The 19,678-nt window shown below is 42.6% G+C and overlaps 1 protein-coding gene across 5 annotated transcripts in view; it reads left to right on the top strand.

The window, feature by feature from the left end:
- The window catches only part of hlcs (holocarboxylase synthetase (biotin-(proprionyl-CoA-carboxylase (ATP-hydrolysing)) ligase)), a 122,598-nt gene that overhangs the window by 89,772 nt on the left and 13,148 nt on the right, over window positions 1–19,678 (top strand). For all 5 annotated transcript variants that reach the window (XM_088321124.1, XM_088321122.1, XM_088321120.1 and 2 more), the window contains 3 exons: window positions 14,468–14,535; window positions 15,922–16,082; window positions 19,271–19,385. In XM_088321124.1, the coding sequence (XP_088177250.1) occupies window positions 14,468–14,535; window positions 15,922–16,082; window positions 19,271–19,385 (344 nt within the window). The remainder of the gene's footprint in view (window positions 1–14,467; window positions 14,536–15,921; window positions 16,083–19,270; window positions 19,386–19,678) is intronic.

Genomic DNA, 19,678 nt, shown 5'->3' with positions numbered 1-19,678 from the left:
TGTCAGTTTCCTACTCAGTAGCAGAGGCTGTATGGTATTGAAGGCACTGGAGAAGTCCAAAAATGTAAGCCTCACAGCCCCCTTAGCCCTATCCAGGGGAGAGAGGGATCGGTGTAGCATGTAGACTATAGCATCCTCCACTCCCACCTTCTCCTGGTAAGCAAATTGCAGAGGGTCAATGGCATGACAGACCTGTAGCCTCAGGTGGTACAGCAGCAACCGCTCCATGATTTTCATCACATGTGATGTCAGGGCGACCGGCCTGAAGTCGTTGAGTTCTTCAGGTCTTGATTTCTTTGGGACTGGGATGATGCAGGATGTTTTCCACAGCTGAGGGACCCTCCTCTGTTCAAGGCGCAGTAGAGGGTCTCCCAGCTCCAATGCACAGGCCTTCAGCAGTCGGGGGGGTACTCCATCTGGACGAGCTGCCTTGCTGGTTCGCAGCCTCCTCAGCTTTCCACACACCTGGGCTGCAGTTATCTTGAGTGCGGGGATGTCTTCCGTACTAGTGTCCAGAGGGGGAGTGACAGCTGCAGTACTCTGGGGTGAGGATGAGTTGGGGTGATGGAAAGTTGTTCAACTGGTTGACCCTCACTACATCTACGTTCACAGCCACACCCTGCTTGGTGCTGCAGCCAGTAATTGTTTTCATCCCTTCCCACACCTTCATGCTGTTGTTCTGCAGCTTTTTCTCCAACTTCCTCCTGTATTGCTCCTTTCCTTCCCGGAGCTGGACTCTGAGCTCCCTCTGTACTCGTTTTAGCTCCTGCTGATCACCATCTTTAAAGGCCCTCTTTTTTTGGTTCAGAGGGCACTTGATGTGCTCGTGATCCAGGGCTTGTTGTTGGCATACAGCGTACAGTTTTTATAGGAACAACATTGTCCATACAGAAGTTAATGTAGTCAGTGGTGAAGTTTGCCACCTCTTCAATGTCCCCACTGCTGGACCCTAGCAGGACATCCCAGTCCGTACGTCCAAAGCAGTCTCTCAGAGCCTGCTCTGCCTCAGTAGACCATTTCCTGAAAGAGCGTGTGGTTGTTGGCAGCCTCCTCACTTGTGGTTTATAATGAGGTTTAAGCAGAATGAGGTTGTGGTCTCCTTTCCCAAGGGCAGGCAGTGGCGTAGCACTGTATGCGTCCTTGATGTTCGCATACATAAGATCTATAGTACTATTTCCCCTGGTCTTGCAGTCCACATACTGGATGAAAAAGGGCAGTGTTGTATCAAGAGTCACGTGATTGAAGTCCCCAGAGATTAACATGGCGGCCTCCGGGTGTTGTGTTTGTAGCTTGGCCACAGCGGAGTGGATGACGTTACACGCTACTTCCGCATCAGCGCTGTGGGATGTAAACAATAACAGCAATGGCGTGTCCAAACTCTCTGGGCAAGTAATAGGAACGCAAACTTACGGCCAAAAGTTCGACATCACGGCAGCAGATAGAAATCTTTGTGTTTTCATACCCGGGGTTACACCACCTCGTGTTCACGTAGATGGCAAGTCCGCCTCTTTTGCGTTTCCCGCAGGCTTTTGCGTCTCTATCTGCTCCAATAGCACAGAAGCCGGTTAGCTCGACGTTAGCGTCCGGGATGCTAGACGTGAGCCACATTTCCGTAAAGCAAAGCAAACTGCACTCTCTGTATGCTTTGATGTCTTTCACAAGCACAGCCAGTTCGTCGATCTTATTTGGTTGACATTCCCCATGATTATGGACGGTACCGAGGGCTTATTTCGCCGCTAGCCGCTTAGCCTTTACCTTAGCACCGGCTCTGCTCCCCCGATAGGGCTGCCTCACCTCGTCAGGTAAAAGGGGAACCACGCCGGCTCGAATTCTTCAGGTAGAGAAGTTGATTCCTTGAATCAACGCATTTAACCCATATCCATAGAATAGAAAGTAATCCAAAGTGCTGCAAGGCAAGGCAAACACTGAAGATATAAGCAAAAACAAAACAATAAATCGCAAAAGTAGCGAAAATAACATGGGAGCTTGCTGGAGTGGCTGCCATTCGCGACGGCGCCGGAAGTACTTTGGTAGCTCATCCTGTCTTCATTCAATACGTCCCCAAAAATATTTTCAGTGAGTAAGACAAATCCATATTAATTTTGGTCTGTAATAAGAGCACTTCAAAAGGTTTAGGATTGTTTGCAATATTATTTATTACAAGACTAATTTGCAAGTTTGCATCATATAATAATGAGGGGTGAATCGTCCCAAACTGAAAAAATTTACTCTAAGTGCTAGCTACATTGAGTAACCTGAGTTAGAATAGACAGAAATAGAAGGTTTTTATTGTCGCCTGAATGTTACGTGCGATCAGATTCCTGCATATGAGTGTAGCATGGGCATCTTAGCTGAAAAACAATCGAAACAAGAGCTTGACGCTTGACCTAGTACCTTGTCAAATTTGGTTACAATCTGAAAAACTAAACATTGTATTTTACACATGATTCTAATGGTAGGTCTAGGTGTTTCCAAAAGTGGCCATTTGAAGACTACCAGTTCACAGCCCTAAAACTTTGCATTTGTGTATTATCATTTGTTTTGGAATAAATATTTCACACGGTTAGATTCATTGGTCTCTCATAAATGAGAAATTTTAAGCATGTGATTATGTGAACAATTTCACAAATGTTCAGTATGTCCACCGCCTGACACATGGCATACATCAAGTTGGCAATCCAGATGAATCAGACGTCCTGGTGTTAAAGGCGGCGTGTTGCTGAAACGGCTGCCCCGTTCAGCGAATTGACGAATTACATTTACTCCGTTACATTTACTTGAGCAGATTTGTGGAGAAGGTGGACTCTTACTCCACTACATTAGGCTACATGAAAGGTGTTACATAAGTATGTACATATTCGTCAGTCTGTCTCTATAGTGGACCGTGCGGTTCACTCTTAACTCCAGTGTGATTGAGTGATGTAGACCAGCATTTCTAAGTCCGAGACCATGACCATTGCTGGAAAAGGTTGGGATGCTCCTTCCGTGTTGGATTCTCATCTGCCCAAAGTGGAAGAGTTCCAGTATCTTCAGGAGGAAAAGCAAGAACCCGGAACCATTCATTATAAATGGAGACTGTGCAGAAAGAGCCCAGTCTTTCAAATTCCTGGGTGTGCACATCTCCGACAACCTCTCCTGGTCTGCAAACACCAGGGAAGGCCCAGCAGCGGCTCCATTTCCTGAGTGTGCTCAGGAAAAATTATCTGGAACAGCAGCTGCTGGTGTCCTTCTAGTCACAGTGGAGAGCATTCTTGCATACTGCATTACGGTGTGATATGCTGGGTGCATGGCAGCAGACAGGAAAATACTCCAGAGGGTCATCAACACAGCCCAGAGAATTATTGGTTGCTCTCTGCCCAGTTTGGAGGATATTGCCTGCTCTCACTACTTTAAGCAGAGTAGAAAACATTGAGGACTCTTCTCACCCCTGACACCTCTTTGAACAAAAACAAACATACTCAGAGTTTTTTTCCCCATAGCATCACCACTCTAAATACACACTGCACAAAAAACTGAAAACTCTTTAAGGAGAAATACCAATGCAAACACACACCTCATACAGATGTAAAATTGTATTCATGCCAATGCTTGCTTTGCGCAATGTTGCCTATTTGCACTACCGCATATTGCACTACTACGATCCTTTGTAAGTGAACACCCAATATATCTTCTGCTTTTACATGCCCACACTTTCTTGTTTAAATATTTCGTGTTTATATATATCCAAATTTTTTTAATCCTTCTATCTTTTATCTTTACAGTCAAAATGTGTAATTGGAGTGCCACGTCCGATTTCGTTGTCACAATGTATTCAACCCATATTGTAACAATGACAATAAAGGTATATTCTAATTCTAATTCTACTGGACTGTCTCAGAAAATTAGAATATTTTGATAAAGTTCTTTATTTTCTGTAATGCAATTAAAAAAACAAAAATGTCATACATTCTGGATTCATTACACATCAACTGAACTATTTCAAGCCTTTTATTATTTGAATATTGCTGAATTTGGCTTACAGCTTAAGAAAACTCAAAAATCCTATCTCAAAATATTAGAATATCATGAAAAAGTATACAAGTAGGCTATTCAACTAATCACCTGAATCATCTAATTAACTCGAAACACCTTGCGAGGGTTTCCTGAGCCTTAAAAACACTCAGCTTGGTTCAGTAAACTAAATCACAAGTATGGGGAAGACTGCTGATCTGTCTGCTGTCCAGAGGACCATCATTGATACCCTCCATCAGGAGGGTAAGACACAAAAAGAAATTTCTCAAAGAGCAGGCTGTTCACAGAGTGCAGTTTCAAAGCATATCCACAAAAAGTCTGTTGGAAGGGAAAAATGTGGCCGGAAACGCTGCACAACCAAGAGAGATGACCGCAGCCTTTGTGAAGAAGAGCCGCAAATGCAAATGAGCTGAAGGCCGCTATCGAAGCATCCTGGGCATCAATAACACCTCAGCAATGCCACAGGCTGATTGCCTCCATGCCACGCCGGATTGATGCAGTAATCCGTGCAAAAGGATTCCCAACCAAGTACTGAGTGCATCAATGGACATTTTCAAATGTTTGATTTAGTTTTGCTGTTATAAAATTATTTTTTTACTTGGTCTGAGGAAGTATTCTAATATTTTGAGATAGGATTTTTGAGTTTTTTTCAGCTGTAAGCCAAAATCAGCAATATTCAAATAATAAAAGGCTTGAAATAGTTCAGTTGATGTGTAATGAATCCAGAATGTATGACATTTTTGTTTTTTTAATTGCATTACAGAAAATAAAGAACTTTATCACAATATTCTAATTTTCTGAGACAGTCCAGTATATTCTATTCTATCTTAAGGTCTTGTTCATGAGTGAGGGTAGGATGGGACGGGATACCGACAGATGGGTCGGTGCAGCGTCTGCCGTCATGCGTACCCTGTACCGGTCCATCGTAGTGAAGCTGAGAAAGGAAGCTCTCGATTTACCTGTCGATCTACGTTCCTATCCTCACTTATGGTCATGAATTTTGGGTTATAACCGAAAGAACGCGATCCCGGATACAAGTGGCTGAAATGCGTTTCCTCAGCAGGGTGGCTGGGGTGAGAAGCTCAGTCATCTAGGAGTCTATGTAGAGACACTGCTCCTCCGAGCCAGTTGAGGTGGCTCAGGCATCTGATAAGGATGCCTCTTGGACACCTCCCCCGGGAGGTGTTCCGGGCATGTCCCTCCGGCAGGAGGCCCTGGGGACGGTTAAGGACACGCTGGAGAGACTATGTCTCTAGACTGCCCTGGGAACGCCTCGGGATCCCGTCGGATAAGATGGAAGAAGTGGCTGGTGATAGGAAGGTCTCGGCTTCCCTGTTAAGGCTGCTGCCCCCGCGTCCTGACCCCGGATAAGCGGAAGATAATGGATGGATGAGTGTTTTACATTACAAATGTAAAGTTTATTCTCGTATTACATAGTTTATTTGCTGTTGCACTAAATAGTCAACATTTTGTTGTGTGTTTTTCAGAGATATCGAGTTGCTTGAAGTTGTCACTAAAATTACTTGTATAAAGAAGGTCAAAGTTTAAATCAGTTGCACAAAACAGCAACATCTTCTGGTAGAATATTGTTTTGTTTCGTTTTTCTAAATTGTAAATTCATTTTGTGCATAATGTTACATTATTATTGCTAATACATGAAAGTGGACCCCCCCCAATAACATGTATTATTTCATTTTCTCTTCTTTGTTATGATTTTTGAAAAACAATATATAAGACATTTCAACAGTTACTCAGTACTTTTGCGCAGGTAAATATTTCGATGACTACTTTTACTTCTATTCAAGTCATTTTATTCTGAGGTAACAGTACTTTAGTAACATATTTTGGCTAGTCTACACAAAGTCTATAGACTTTGTCGTCGTTTTGTCGGCCGCATGTTCTGGACACTCGGGTGAAGAACGGGGCGAAGCTGTCAACTGATCACCAAGGTGGTGAGTTGGCTCCGATGGTGGGGGAAGATGCCGGTCCGACCCGGCAGACCCAAGCGTGTTGTGAGGGTCTGTTGGGAACAGCTAGCAGAATCTCCTGTCAGAGGAAGTTTCAATTAACACCTCCGGCAGAACTTTGCCCATGTCCCAAGGGAGGTGGGGGACATTGAGTCCGAGTTGAGTTAAGTTCCGTGCCTCCATTGTCGAGGCGGCTGATCGGAGCTGTGGCCGTAAGGTAGTCGGTGCCTGCCGCAACGGCAACCCTCAGACCCGTTGGTGGTCACCAGCTGTGAGGGATGCCGTCCAGCTGAAGGAGTCTTATCGGGCCTTCCTGGCCTGTGGGACTCTGGAAGCAGCTGGCAGGTATCGGCTGGCCAAGCGGAATGCAGCTTCGGCGGTTGCCGATGCAAAAACTCGGGCATGGGAGGAGTCTGGCGAGGCCATGGAAGCCGACTTCCGAACGGCTTCGAGAAAATTCTGGATCTACTATTCGATGTCTTGGGGGTAGGGGGGGGGTGGCGTTGTGTCATCGACACTGTGTATAGTGGCGATGGGGTGCTGCTGACCTCAACCCGGGATGTTGTGAATCGGAGTACTCCGAAGATCTCAATCCCACCGACACGTCTTCCTCTGGGGAAGCAAAGCTGGAGGACTCTGAGTTGGGCTCTCGTATCTCTGGGGTTGAAGTCACTGAGGTGGTCCTTGGTGGCAAGACCCCAGGGGTCAATGAGATCGGCCCGGAGTTCATTAGGGAGCTGGATGTTGTGGGCGTGCCATGGCTGACAAGCCTCTGCAACATCACGTGGACATCGGGTACAATGCCTTTGGACTGGCAGACTCTGGTGGTGGTTCCCCTCTTTAAGAAGGGGCACCGGAGAGTGTGTTCCAACTACAGGGGAATCACACTTCTCAGCCTCCCTGGTAAGGTCTATTCAGGGGTACTGGAGAGGAGGGTCCGCCATGAAGTCGAATCTCAAGATTCAGGAGGAACAGTGTGGTCTTCACCCCGGCCGTTCAACACTGGACCAGCTCTATACCCTCTGCAGGGTCCTTGAGGGTGCATCTGTTTTGTGGACTTGGAGAAGGTATTCCACCGTGTTCCTCGGGAGGCCCTGTGGCGAGTGCTTCGGGAGTATGGGGTACCGCGCAGTCTTATCTGGGCTGTGCGGTCCCTGTATGCCCGGTGCCAGAGTTTGGTCCGCATTGCCGGCAGTAAGTCGGATTCGTTCCCGGTGAAGGATGGACTCCCCCAGGGCTGCCCTCACCGATTCAGTTCATAACTTTTATGGACAGAATTTCTAGGCGCAGCCTTGGTGGGGATGGAGTCCGGTTTGGGGGCCTCAGCATTGCGTCACTGCTTTTTGCAGATGACGTGGTGCTCTTGGCTTCCTCAAGCCGTGATCTTCAGCTCTCGCTGGAGCGATTCACAGCCGAGTGTGGAGCGGCCAGCACCTCTTAGTCCTAGACTATGGTACTCAGCCAGAAAAGTGTGGCATGCCCCCTTTCGGGTTGGGGATGATATCTTGCCCCAAGTGGAGCAGTTCAAGTATCTTGGGGTCTTGTTCACGAGTGAGGGTAGGATGGAACGGGAGATCGACAGACGGGTCGGTGCAGCGTCTCCCGTCATTCGGACCCTTTACCGGTCCGTCGTGGTGAAGAGGGAGCTGAGCCAAAAGGCAAAGCTCTCGGTCTACCGGTTGATCTACGTTCCTACCCCCACCTACGGTCATGAACTTTGGGTTATGACCGAAAGAACACAATCCCGGATACAAGTTGGTCGAAATGAATTTTCTCCGTAGGGTGTCTGGGTTTTCCTTTAGAGTTGAGGTGAGAAGCTCAGTCATTCGGGACTCATTGAGAGGAGCCAGTTGAGGTAGCTCGGGCATCTGATAAGGATGCCTCCGTCGGGAGGTGTTCCGGGCATGTCCCACCGGCAGGAAGCTGGAGATGAAACGGGACACAAGAAAGCGGCCATGTCACTCAGTTCCGGGTGACACACCACACTCTTTTGTTCAACAGCAGGGCTCGACAACTTTCACTGGTTTACCCCTGCCACATCATACAGGTGCCCTGCCCATCCCTTAGAATGCGCCCAAACATCCCACTATCCTTTCACAACACCCTTCCATTCATTCAAGAACTAAGGCCAGCGCCCATAAATTTTAAATACAAAGTAAGGACACTCTTTGTTTTTTATACAAATCCCAGGAAGACTGAGCTAGACGTGACCCAAACTGTCTGTAAACTTTGTCTCAGACCCGTATCCCACTGTGGTAAGATGAAGAACATGACCGCACATCTTTTGCGCCATTATGCCGATATAAACATTAAACACCCACTGTGAAAATAAATGTCAGCTTCCAGACTGACAGACACAGACTGATATGCATTGTTTAAACATCATTCCTGGTTTGTCATAGAAGCGTATGATTAAGGGTGCTTGTTTTCTAGGAAAGATAACTAAATTGCAGTCCTCAGTTTTATCAAATCGAAATACTTGTAGAATCGCAATTATCGAGAATGAAATCAATTAGTTTACCTATATCTGTTGTAATGTCATCAATGAACATAAGTGACCCATGCATGCCTGTGCCATCACATTGCCTTCACCATGTTTCACATATGGTGTAGAATAGAATAGAATAGAATATACCTTTATTGTCATTGTTTATTGTGCTTTGTGACATGTGCTGTTCCCTTTGTTCTCCAAACTTTCTTTGTTCATCATTCTGCTCCAGGTTCATCTTTGTCCTTCCTGTCGGTGGAAGACTTTTCCATAACTGGGCTGGCTTGTTGAAGTGTATTTTTGGGCAAAGTTGAGTCTGACCCGTCTAGTTTTGGTACTGATAGAAGACTTGCACCTTGTGATGAACCCTCTTACTTTCCTTTACACTAGAAGTACCACAGCCAAGCCATTTGAGCTTTCCTACATAGAATTCCTAAAGGATAGCCAACTGACTGGATTAGTCAACCATTGATCTGCAAATGAGGCAAACTCTGGCGTGAACAACTCTATTCAGTAATGACCCTTCACTAGCTAATGTGAAGAGAGGGATGTTTGGTGGTGGCGTAACCAGCCTGTATTCTTGTAATATTACTGAATTTTTGGGGGTATTTTTGTAGTATTTCTGCAGTCTGATTTATTTTTAGTATTTTATAGTATTTTTACTGTACTTTTATTTTCTAGTACTTCTACGGGGTTTTTGATGAATTTTATAGTATTTTTTTCTTAGCATATATGTTGTGTTTTTGTAGTACAGTGGAACCTCGGTTTTCGAACGCTTCTCAGTTCAAACAAATCGGTTCTCGACCAAAAATTTCGAGAAATTCTTTCTTCGCTTTTCGTTCAAAAAATCGGAGTTCGAACGCCGGTACGCTAGGGGGCGATGCTGAGCGGCGAACGAGTTTAGATTGCCCCCACCCCTCGTGAAGAACTGTTGTCACGGCAACGCGCACTCCTTTTCTGCTTTCGTTTCAAAAAGCGGTGAAGAGAGTGTTTCAACCCCTAATTATGCCTCGGAAGAAGGTTGGTGCAAGAAGCAAAGTTGCTACAGGTGCAAAAAGAGGAGTAGTGCGTACAACTATTGCATTTAAGAAAGAAATAATAGCAAAATATGAAGGTGTGCGAGTTTCCCTTCTTTCAGGAATAGAGCATGGCTTTTGCCGACCGGTAAGAAATCCTATTCATAATTCTTTTCTTTATCCTTTAACCGCTCACCACTTGTTGTGGAGACTCGGGTGCTAAATGACGTGTAAACGACCTGATTTTTTTATTTTTACACGTTCATGTTAGCGTAATCTTTCGTACGGAAGATTACGCTAACGCGAACGTACGATTAGCCTGAGTTAGCTTCATGTTTACGTTCGTTGTGAAAATTTAGGGTGTTGGAACGGATTAAAATGATTTTACAATACTTTTAATGGGAAAAAACGACTTCGGTGATCGTACAAATCGGTTTTCGTTCAAAGAAATGGAACAAATTATGGTCGAGAACCGAGGTTCCACTGTATAACTGTAGTTGTACTTTTGTAGTTTTTCTGTCGTAATATTTTTTGTGGCAGTGTTTTCGTAGGATTTCTGTCGTAATATTTATGTAACAGTATTTTTGTAATATTTGTGGTAATATTTTTGCAGCATTCATTTTGTATCAAAGTACTACTATAGTACTATTTTTGTAGTATTTCTGTGGAAGTATTTTGAAGTATATCCATGCTAGTGTCTTTGTAGTTGGATTTTTGTAGAATTTACCTTTTAATATTTCTCTAATACTATTTTTGTAGTATTTCTAAAGTATTTTTTCTTATCAGAACAGAGTAAAAAATAATACATTAGATCCCTCTTTTGAAGTACTGACTTTGATGTTTAGTTTTGTTGTAAATTTGGGGCGGCAGTGGCTCAGGAGGTAGATCAAGAGATCGCAGTTCGAATCCCGGCTCCTCTGTGTTACATGTCGAAGTGTCCTTGGGTAAGACAATGAACCCCCAATACCCCCAATAAGCAGGTTAACCCCTTACATGGCTGCACGGCCGCTATTGGGAAATGTGAAGCACACTGTAAAGCGCTTTGGGAAGTATTGACTTGAAAAGCGCTATATAAATGCAGATAATTTCATTTTCAATTCATTTCATTGCATATTTTTGCAAACTGAATCTTTATGCATTATCAACACCACACCCACCGCATTCCATCCGAACAGCCCCGCCTTGCCGAAAACAAAGCCAGCGTAACTCACCTGTTAGGTAAAAAACTATAAAAAACTATATTACTAATGTGGCAAATTGTTCGAATTAGTTATCTGACTCCATTAACCAAACACAAACTTTATTCTCCTAACAATGCATGCTCGTTTCTTAATTTTAGGGAAAAATATTGACAAGAGACAGGGTTTCCCAGACGGGGGCAGATTTATTTTCTTAAAGTATTTTTTAAGTGAATTCCATCGAATTTAGTCGGATTATCGTCAAATTAGTCTTCGTCGAGCCTCCCATCTCTCGTCTCTGCTCCTGTCTCTCTTCCGTATTCCGTCTTCCGTCTTTTTGACACGACGGGGCACTGGCCCCTCCCCCTTGGGCGGGCCAGGAACTCCCCACCTCGTCTGACTGGTGTCACGAAAAAGGGCTTAGTTACATTCAGGACAATCCAGAGTATCCAACGTGTAAAATATTTACTTTATATCGCCGACAGATTATTTAAATCAGCTTAAAAGCACATCTGCTTCGTACGACAATCCTTGTAATTCGTTTGTTTTGCTCCATAACTACCCTTTCAAAAGTATTTGCAATTTTGTAGTTAGCCACTGACATTTCGATTGACACCAATTTGGGCCAATAGCTTTTTTCACGGTCCACAACCCGTATTACCCTATACAGACTGTTTGATAATAGGCATATCGCCTCCAGTAGGTTTGAATATCTTTAGCTAGTAGTAACCAATTAGAATGATGATTGACACATTGGTTAGCCAATGAAATTACCAACATAAATGCATTAGATTTTTCGACGTGTATTCAAATAAGAGCCGAAATTAAACTTACACCAACAAATTTGTGATTTATTTTTACGCGCCATTCCTACGTGCAATTGTGGAAAATCGTTGATTTGACTTCTGTAAAGAAAAGTTATACATACAACTATTTTACAATGTCTAAAAATGGCCAAGGTAAAATACAAATTTGCAAAGGTTTTAGTTTTGTCAACTGGTCGCCCCCAAATGGCCACTTTTGGAAATGCCTATACCTACCCTTGGGAAAATGTGTAGAATGCAATATTTAGGTATTTGGATTGTGACCAAATTTGACAAGGTTCCAGGTAAGGCTTCATGCTAATGTCTCACCTGTTTGACATCAAAGATGCCGCCTAATTCGTTTGTAACTGGTACCAGTATGTCCAATCACCCCACACCTGTCCCTGCTTAACCTGTACCTTCATAAGGACATTTGGACAGCACTCAGTGTTGGGTCATTTTCATTTCCGCCTTCATTTTCACCATCACATTTTTCCAGTCTATCCCGCTTTTTTTTTAATTTTTTGAGTCGGCGAGCATAACAGAGCGAGGTAGAGTGCAAATTAGGGTGCTATTTTTAAAGGCTGCAGTCAATTCAACACATGAAAAATGACTGACACAGAGAAAAAAGTTGAGCCAAAGTACACGAAAGTGTAGGAGCACAATTAAGTGTGTCACTTGCCAGCTTTGCAGAAGTGATATGGCTTGGGAGCACCATGAGGGTGAGGCAGCAATCAAAACCAAAACATGGACTCACCAATGAGGAAGAAGGGGGCTAAGAAGAAGGGTAAGTCACTAATTTTTTTTTTTTTTTTTTTTTTTGCGCTTTTAAAAGTGGATATGTAACTGTCGTCTCTGGTAGCAAGCTGATGTTAGCATTTGCTTTTTAGCTGATTAATTACTGCATGCGTGTATACTTTTTATTTCAGTTAAATCCTCTTAAGCAGTGTTTAATTGTGCTTTAAATAAAAAAACTCAACATTCACACAACGGTGGTACAATTAAACATCAAGTTTTAATTTTATGGCAAAGTGATTCAGTGAAAACTGTAACAAGTTTCTGGACGCCCTGCTGTGATAGCGTTTGTTTGATGCTTAAGAGAAACAGCAAAGTGTGTGTGAGCGAATTACTTTTTTTTTTTTCCAGTAACCAATTATTCGGACCAAACACACGAAAAAAATCTGAACAATACAAAATTATCAAAAACATGTGCCCAAAGGGAGTAGGCTTAAATGTTTAATTATGCTTTATAAAAGCTCACTTTGCACACAATGGTGTTAATAAGTTGAGGTTAACATCAAGTTTTACTTTTCTGGCAACGTTGGAGTGATTATTGTGTCTATGTAAATTGTGCCATAATAATACTTATACCATATGTTCTTCTCTCACTAGACAACAGCAAACAATGACAAGCTTCATGATGAGATAGACATCATGCACCCCACAGCAAACATCTGTCATCACTGAGATCCTCATTGACATGTTCATATTTTTGTATTGTCATGTTTATCACAAGAGTCTCAAAGGGCTGCACAGATTATTGTAAACCTTACATTGCAATGCAAAGTTCTCAAAGAAAGAAGAATAAGTGAGTTAGTGAGCAAAGGTGATAGTGGTTACCTTTTGCTTTTTAATGTTGCAAATGATGTTACTGTGTTTTTTTTAAGTATATTCTATACATTTGCAGGTGTATACAATTGATTTTAATGTATTTGTTTACTGGTAAGTTGACACTTAGAATGTAAATATTGACATGTGTCACTGGGTTTTCATGATTTATTGTTCCAAAAGCTAATGTCCCTTAAACAACCAAAATGTTATTTTTTTGCCCTTTATAAAAAAGGAGATATTTGCAGTTGTATAGCATACATTTGTTTGTATTTTGTTTTTAATTTGACAAACACTTTTTTTATTGTTTAATATTGTAGAATATTCTGTTGTGTGCACTATTTTGTTATTCGTCATTAATATTTAAATTTTTGAATAAAGAAAAGGATATTAATAACATGTTGTTTTTGTTATCAGATTAATCGAAAAAATAATCGCTGTTAGCTGCAGCCCTAATTGTTTTTTTTTTTTAACTGTTTGTCAAGTCAAGTCAAATTTATTTATATAGCCCTTAATCACAAAAATGTCTCAAAGGACTGCACAGTATTACAATGACACAATTACCTGATCTTAAACCAACATGCGGGCAAGAAACGACTCAAAAACCTCAGCGTGAGGAAAAAGAGAAACCTTGAGAAGGGACCTCACAAGTGGTATCCCCCTTTCAGGATGACCAGGGTGAATTACATTTAGCATTACAGTACACAAACATAGTAAACACTAGGTAACATGTTGAAAATTTGTCCGGAAAGTGCATGACAGCAACGATGCCCCCAGCCTGTAAACTAGTCCAGAAAGTCTATGACTTATGTTACTTTATTGAGCATGTTTGTGATCAAATACAATCATTTTTTAGCACTGATTGTTACGTTTTGGTTCATGGAAAATTACAACAAAAGGTCAATTTGTACTTGGGTGTAAATTTCACTGGTGTCACCAGCGAAAACTGAACTGCCTTTTTAATGAGGAATGAAATGTCAAATGCCTCCATTTTGCCACCTGCAAGTACAATAACAATAACAATGATTTATTGTTAGTATTATTGTGTAAGTGTATACTACGACTGATAAAAACGTCTGTCTCACGAAGCACAACTTTCTCTCTGCCACTCTCGCTCTTTCACACTCGCACTGTACGTAGAAACGTGGTAACATGAATTTGATGATACAATAGTAGCGCATGGCAATAGATTGGCGACGGTCAAAAACATATTTTCAAAAAGCTTTTTTTTTTATGGTTTAATAAAGTGCCATTTGCTCTGGGTCCGCAGAGAGGTGTGTGTGAGACCGCGGTCCGCTAATTGAGGATAAACAATAAACTGAGTTTTGCACTTTTGTTTTCTTTGCTTAAATTACATAATTGTAATCTCTTGTTTAACCTTTTTGTCTCCTTCAAGACTTATTCTGCACTTACCAGAAGATGTTGGTTTAATAGTCGTAGCAGCTCAACAAAATCAGGGAAAAGGTCAGTATGATTGTGAAGTACGCTTAAAAAAAATTTTTGACAATCCCATTTGTCCAACACAGCGGTCGGGAACCTTTTTGACCTGAAGGGCCATAAAAGCAAAACTGTTTAACAACGTTTTTGAGTTAACCACACCATTATATTTTAAGACAGAATTAAACAATAGCGCCAAACCAGCTCTTCAGACAAGCTAATTCTTCAGCGCATTTTAGTTCGCTTCAAATCTATGAAATAAGAATAATGCTAGAACCTGTGTCCCATATAAATACATATACCACTTAAACAGGGTTGGGTAGGGTTACTTTAACTTGATTACTTTCAATTACTTTTGGATTACTCCAATACCAAATATGCTAAATATCCCGTGGACAAAATAAACTAAATATGAATAAAATTATGACTCACAACACGTGGTAAGCTCTCTCTCCTGGCTTTGATCTCCGGCAAAACTAACATAAAATGCGACCGAAACAAAATGAAAATAAATCCAAACGGCTTGCCAACATCATTTTTGCCGTTCCATGTATTCCTTTACTCCCCAAGCCTGCACAAAATTTAGTAATTTTAGTCATATTTAGTTTCTTTTGTCTTTTATTAGCATATTTGGTATTGGAGTAATCCAAAAGTAATTGAAAGTAATCAAGTTAAAGTAACCCTACCCTACCCAACCCTGCACTTAAATTTGTCTAGATGGAATAAGAGCTTGCTCTGTCCACTCCACGCATCGGCCCGGTATTGCAGTACCTCCGGGAACGGTGCATTCGCAATGATCGCAGCAAGGCTTTAGGGCTAGGACCTTAGCTTGGCCTTTTGGCTGAGAATAAGTGTACCGGCTCCTAGGCTTTGTAGCGTATAATGAACTGACCGATAACGGATAATGGATAATGAATAACGAAGATAGAACAATAACCCTTAAAAACCCCAAACACCCCCCCCCCCCCCCCCCACACCCCCCGTCAGTTACATGAAGCCCGAAGGTGTTAATATTTGACCACTCGATGGCACTGTTGTCTAATGCGGATCATAACCAGTGCCACACCATGCCATGCAACAACACGACAGACAAATGTTATTTTGGAGCCATATATGGTTGGTGAGCCATAGGTTCCCAACCCTTGGTCTAAAACCTTTGATGATACCAATCTTAAGCCTCCAGGGGACCCCCAAAGACCACTGGAGTAGCCTACCACTGACACCTAAATCTCTGTGATGTATCATTTCAATTTTCTTTTAATTTTTCAAATGAAAACAATTAATAGAATTTGCTCTGTTTGGTTCCATGATTGTTTAAGGAAATCCTTAATATGAGTCCCCCGCACAAAGAAAAAGTTCCAACCGTGAAAAAGAAAAAATAACTCGGTTGATTGATTTACTCGTCCATTGCAGGGCGAGGAAGAAATGGCTGGCTCAGCCCTCTGGGTTGTGCCATGTTCACGCTATGTGTCCAGATAAAGTTGTGTTCCAGGCTTGGACAGAGAATTTCATTCCTGCAACATCTGGCTGCACTTGCTGTAATCCAAGCTGTGCGTACACTTCCTGGATATGAGGTATCATTGTGTCCAAAAAATTCCACTCTCGAAATATATATGGGTAAAAGTGAACATAAATGAAAACGATCCGAACCATAATTTTGAGGTTATGATAAATTAACCAATACATGGCTTTATTTGATCTGACCCACCCTTTCAGATAAAATGGCTTAACCCCTTAACGTTCCTGTAAATTTGCCTAAAATCCAAATCAAGCAATTTGAATGCTGTACTTCAACCGTTTGGAGAATATGGACAGTTTTTGTCTCTCTTGAAGGGTAAAACTCTGAAGTTTTGTCCAAAACTTATTTTTTTTTAAAGAATCACTGCAAGTGCTACTAACATTAAGTAATCTGAGTTGGAACACACAGAAATAGGTTTTTATGCTTGCTTGCTTTTTTGCAATCAAATGCCTTCCATATTCAAGTATTGATAACTTTGTAAGCTATTAATTAAAAGAGTAGAACGAGAATCTATTTGTCTATTAAACGTCTGTATGTATTCATCTTTTTATTGATTTATTTGACAGGAAATTTAAAAAGCGAAATTCCAATTTATACGTTTTATAAAACAAAGGAGGAAAAAAATGTGCATTTTTTTAAGCTAGCTATCAGGTTACCTATTTAGCTTTGTAGCTACTGGGTTCCCATCGATCCTTAATGTCTTAAAAGGCATTAAATTCATTATTCTATAAAAAAAAAAAGGCCTTAATTGGCATTCAAATGTATTAAATCCCATTTTAGAAAGTCTTAAAAATTCCGAACACATTGATAAGATTTATATTTGTTGAACTAAAAAGAACATAAGAATGCTTCATGAATGTAGCAGAAAAGGTCTATAGCTGGTAGTTATCTGCCAATTTGGACTGAGGATCCACAATATACTGTAAACATCCTTAATATATCTTGTTTTCCATGTTCAAAACATTGGAGGGTGTGATGTTTTCCAGATGGAAAGTTTTCAGCTAGACCAAAATGTGATTTAAAAAAAATAGAAATGAACATTTGTTTAAAATTGCCTTTCATTCTTGTTATTTTTGTTTGGTTTCAAATGTGTTTTTTGTTGACTTGCCTTTAGCTGTAAAACCTCAGCTAACTAGCTATCCTCCTACATTTTTAGGTATCGAGCTGGCGTTTTACATTTTGTTTGCATACTATCTTTGTGCCAGTTTGTAACAAAAAGTAGTTCGGCGCTTGAAAAAGGTTGGAGAACCCTGGTTTTGCTTCCTCCGTGATAAACGACACTAGAGACAGAAATAATCTTTTTTTGACCATTTCTGATGGTGAGTACTCACCCCCACATGTTGGCCAACTCGGTAACCACTGAATTAGATTCTAAAACCAAATAAATATAATTCTAAGCAGGGGTCTCAAACAGTTGAAGTGCCTGCAGACCTTTTCTGAAAATTGCTCACCAGTGTGATTTTCTAGTAAAAATGATTAATGATTATTTTTGAGCAATTTAAGTGACAAAGCACCAACACAGATCCCTTATGATGACATATAACTTTGGTTCATGATTTTCCCCGCCCGGATGTGTGTTACCGGGGCCCCTTATGGAGCCAGGCCTGGAGGTGGGGTCCTCTGGCGAGTGCCTGGTGGCCGGGCCGTCGCTCACCGTGTCCAACCAAGCGCAGCCTAAATGGGCGAAGTGGGTCCCTCCTACCATGCGCTCACCACCTGTTGGAGGGGCCAAAGGGGTCAGGTGCGTGGAGAGCTGGTACCGGCCGAGGGAGGGGTCCTTGGTGCGCCGATCCCCGGCTACAAAAACGGGCTTTTGGGACATGGAATGTTACCTCTCTGGTGGGGAAGGATCCCTAGTTGAGGTGTGAGGTTGAGATGTTCCGACTAGAAATAGTTGGACTCACCTCCACATACAGCTTGTGCTCTGGTACCAGTCCTCTTGAGAGGGGTTGACTCTCTTACATTCTAGAGTGGGGCCTAGCTGGTGTGGCCATATTAGTTGCACCACGGTTCAGTGCCTGTACGTTGGGGTTTACCCCAGTAGACGAGGGGATAGCCTTGATATTGGACTTCTTTGCCCGTCTTGGCTTGTCCATAACAAACACCATGTTCAAACATAAGGGTGTCTATGTGGGTTTGGCACCAGGACACCCTAGGCTGCAATTCGATGATCGACTCTGTAGTCCTTACATAGGACCTGCGGCCGCATGTTTTGGACACTCGGGTGAAGAGAGGGGCTGTTTTGTCAACTGATCAGCACCTCTGGTGGTGAGTCTGCTCCGATAGTGGGGGTAGATCAGCTAATCGAACCCTCAGACCCATTGGTGGTCACCGGTGGTAAGGGATGGCGTCAAGCTGAAGGAGTCTTATCGGGCCCTCCTGGCCTCTGGGATTCTGGGAGCAGCTTGCAACTATTGTCTGGCCAAGCGTAGTGTGGCTTCACCAGTTGCTGAGGCAAAAACCTGGGAAATTCTGGTCCACCACCCGGCGTCTCAGGGGTGAAAAGCCGTGTGCCATCAACACTGTATAGTGGAGATAGGGCGCTGCTGACCTCGACCATATATGAGTCTGTGGGCAGAATACTTCGAAGACCTCCTCAATCCCGACAACCTCTTCTCCGAGGTGCACTCTTGTATATCCGGGGTTGAAGTCAAGACCTCAGGGGTTTATGAGATCCGCCCGGAGTTTATTAAGGCTGTGGATGTTACGGGCATGTCATGTTTAACACGCCTCTGCAACATCGCGTGGACATCTGGGACAGCACCTCTGGACAGGCAGACTGGGGTGGTTCCCCTTTTGAAGAAGGGGGACTGGAGAGTGTGTTCCAACTACATGAGAATTACACTTCTAGTCTCCCTGGTAGTCTAATTGGGGACGCTGGAGAGAAAGGTCCGTCAGGAAGTCGAATCTTTGATTCAAGAGGAGCAGTGTGGTTTTCTTACGGTCCGTGGAACAGTGGACCAGCTCTCCACACTCAGCAAGGTTCTCGAGGGTGAATGGGAGTTTGCCCATCCGGCCTCAATGTGTTTTTGGGACTTGGAGAAGGCATTCGACCATGTTCTTCGGGAAGCCCTGTGGGTTGTGCTCCAGGAGTATAGGGTACCGCACAGTCTTATCCGGGCGCAACGAAATAATTAAGATGCCCCTGAGTAAGTGCAACTGCTTAGTTTTACAATGTAAACTCATAATTGATTTCAAAGGGACGCCTTGTAATTTGTGTGATGTTATTTTGCTTTTCATCAGGACATTGACTTGCGACTGAAGTGGCCAAACGACATCTACTACAGCAATCTGATAAAGCTTGGGGGTGTCCTTGTGACGTCCACCTTAATGGGTTCAACTTTTCACCTATTAATAGGTAACCTCTTGTTCTGTCAACAGGGTTTCATTCACTCATAGGGTCACATATTTGCTCCAGGCGCTAGTTGAACGGTCCTCCTAGCTTTACTTGTTAGTTCTTGGTAAAAATAACAACAAAAGTCACCCGATGAGATATCGGATGATGGACAATTATTGTTGCAAAGGAATCTTCCCCCACCATCACAAACCACACAACAGCACTTGCCCCTCTTTTCACCCGACTGCCCAAAACCTGGATCCCTAAATCTTACCACCAAGTTTTGTACAGGTGCTTGAAATGCTTGAATTTTA

This window comes from Urocampus carinirostris, chromosome 17, assembly GCF_059441175.1.
Source record: "Urocampus carinirostris isolate Australia breed hairy pipefish chromosome 17, RoL_Ucar_1.0, whole genome shotgun sequence".
NCBI classification, from domain to species: domain Eukaryota; kingdom Metazoa; phylum Chordata; class Actinopteri; order Syngnathiformes; family Syngnathidae; genus Urocampus; species Urocampus carinirostris.
The sequence above is the reverse complement of the archived record's forward strand: the minus strand, read 5'-3'. Positions and strand labels throughout refer to the sequence as shown.